The 1,657-nt window shown below is 46.8% G+C and overlaps 1 protein-coding gene across 1 annotated transcript in view; it reads left to right on the forward strand.

Annotated features, from left to right (window-relative positions):
* The window catches only part of HSP90AA1 (heat shock protein 90 alpha family class A member 1), a 13,687-nt gene that overhangs the window by 10,318 nt on the left and 1,712 nt on the right, over positions 1-1,657 (forward strand). Inside the window, exon 9 of the mRNA XM_019639212.1 lies at positions 1,434-1,489. Coding sequence (XP_019494757.1) covers positions 1,434-1,489 — 56 coding nt within the window. The remainder of the gene's footprint in view (positions 1-1,433; positions 1,490-1,657) is intronic.

A 1,657-nucleotide genomic window follows, 5' to 3' on the forward strand; every position in this document is an offset into this window, starting at 1 on the left:
TGACACTGCGCCCTCTACAGCTAAGATGGTGAACAACAGCTCGACCTGGAGCTGGGCTGCCGTGAGTTGCCGGCGACGGTGTAGGCTGCAGTGGGCTGCCGTGAGCTACTGTGAGTGGCTGGCAGCCAGCGTGAACGGCTGGCAGCTGGCATGAACTGCCATGAGCTGTTGTGAGCGGCCGTCCAGTGGCTGGCGACCGATCTGCCTCAGCCGCTAAGAGCGCAATGATAATACCAACATGCGCCAGTAAAGCGACGTCCTCCACAACTAAACTAAAGAACAAAAGGACAGCAACTTGGCTATTCCCCTCCCCCAGTTCCCCAATAAAATCTTAAAAAAAAAAATTGTAAGGAACACACACACACACACCTATTATAACAACAAGTTCAGTAAGGTTTCAGGATTCAAGATCAATATTCAATAATCAATTGTATTTCTATACATTAACAATGAAAAATCCAAAAATATTAAGAAAACAGTTCTATTTTTATAAGTATATAAAAAAATACTTAGAAATAAACTTAACAAAAATGCATGACTCACTCTATAAACTACAAAACACTATTTTAAAAAAATTAAGAGAGTTGTTTAAGAGTTGGCTTAAGAACGCGAGTTCTGAACAACAGGGCCGCTGGTTTGATTCCCACATGGGCCAGTGACACTGTGCCCGAGCTGAGCTGTCACTGAGCTGCCAACAGATGGCAGGATGGCTCAGCTGGTGTAACAACAAGATTGCCTGTTCGATGGTGGGCTACGCCCACTTGCAACTGAACTCAGCTCTTTGAGCTGAGCTGTCTCCCGGATGGCTCAGTGGACAGAGCGTGCGCTCTTAACAACAAGGCTGCCGGTTCAACTCCCGCATGGGATGGTGGCTATGCCCACTCACAACTAAGACTGAACTCGGCACCTTGAGCTTAAAGGCCACGAGCTGCCGATGGGCAGCCAGATGGAGACTGGCGCCCTCCACAACGAAGATTGAAGACCAACAACTTGGCTGGTCCCCTTCCCCAATTCCCCAACATTGTTCCCCTCCTCCAATTCCCCAATAAAATCTTTAAAAAAAAAAAATTTAAAGAAGACCTAATAAATGAAAAAACATCCCATGCTCATGATTGGAAGCCATAATATTGGTAAGATGGCAATACTCCCCAAATTGATCTACAGATTCAACCAATCCTTATCAAAATCCCAGCTAGCGTCTTTTTTCCAGAGATTGACAAGCCATTTCTAAAATTCACATGGAAATGCAGGGGACCCAAAAGAGCCAAATAATCTTGAAAAAAGACAAAGTTCCTGACTTCAAAAATTACCAGCTAACATTCTTTGTGGCATCTTTAATTTGCCAGTTCATTTCATCATTCATTCAAAATGTTTTTGAGCACTTACTGTGCAGGCAAAATCGGGAGTTTAGGATTGAAAGTCCCTGGGCTCAGGGGAGGACACTGTGGCCGGCCACATAGAAATCAATAGGCAACTTCTACAAAGGCTGGTCTGGCGTGCTGTGGGCGCACGGAGGCGCGGCTCCGGATTTCCGAGGTCAAGAAGGGCTTCCCGGGCCGGGCGAGTGGCGCAATGGTTAAGAACTGGCTTGGGATGCCAGAGGGCCCCGGTTCGGATCCCACATATGAGGGCCAGTGACACTGCCCTCTACAGCTAA

The sequence above is a fragment of the Hipposideros armiger genome, unplaced genomic scaffold (assembly GCF_001890085.2).
Source record: "Hipposideros armiger isolate ML-2016 unplaced genomic scaffold, ASM189008v1 scaffold_43, whole genome shotgun sequence".
NCBI classification, from domain to species: Eukaryota; Metazoa; Chordata; class Mammalia; order Chiroptera; family Hipposideridae; genus Hipposideros; species Hipposideros armiger.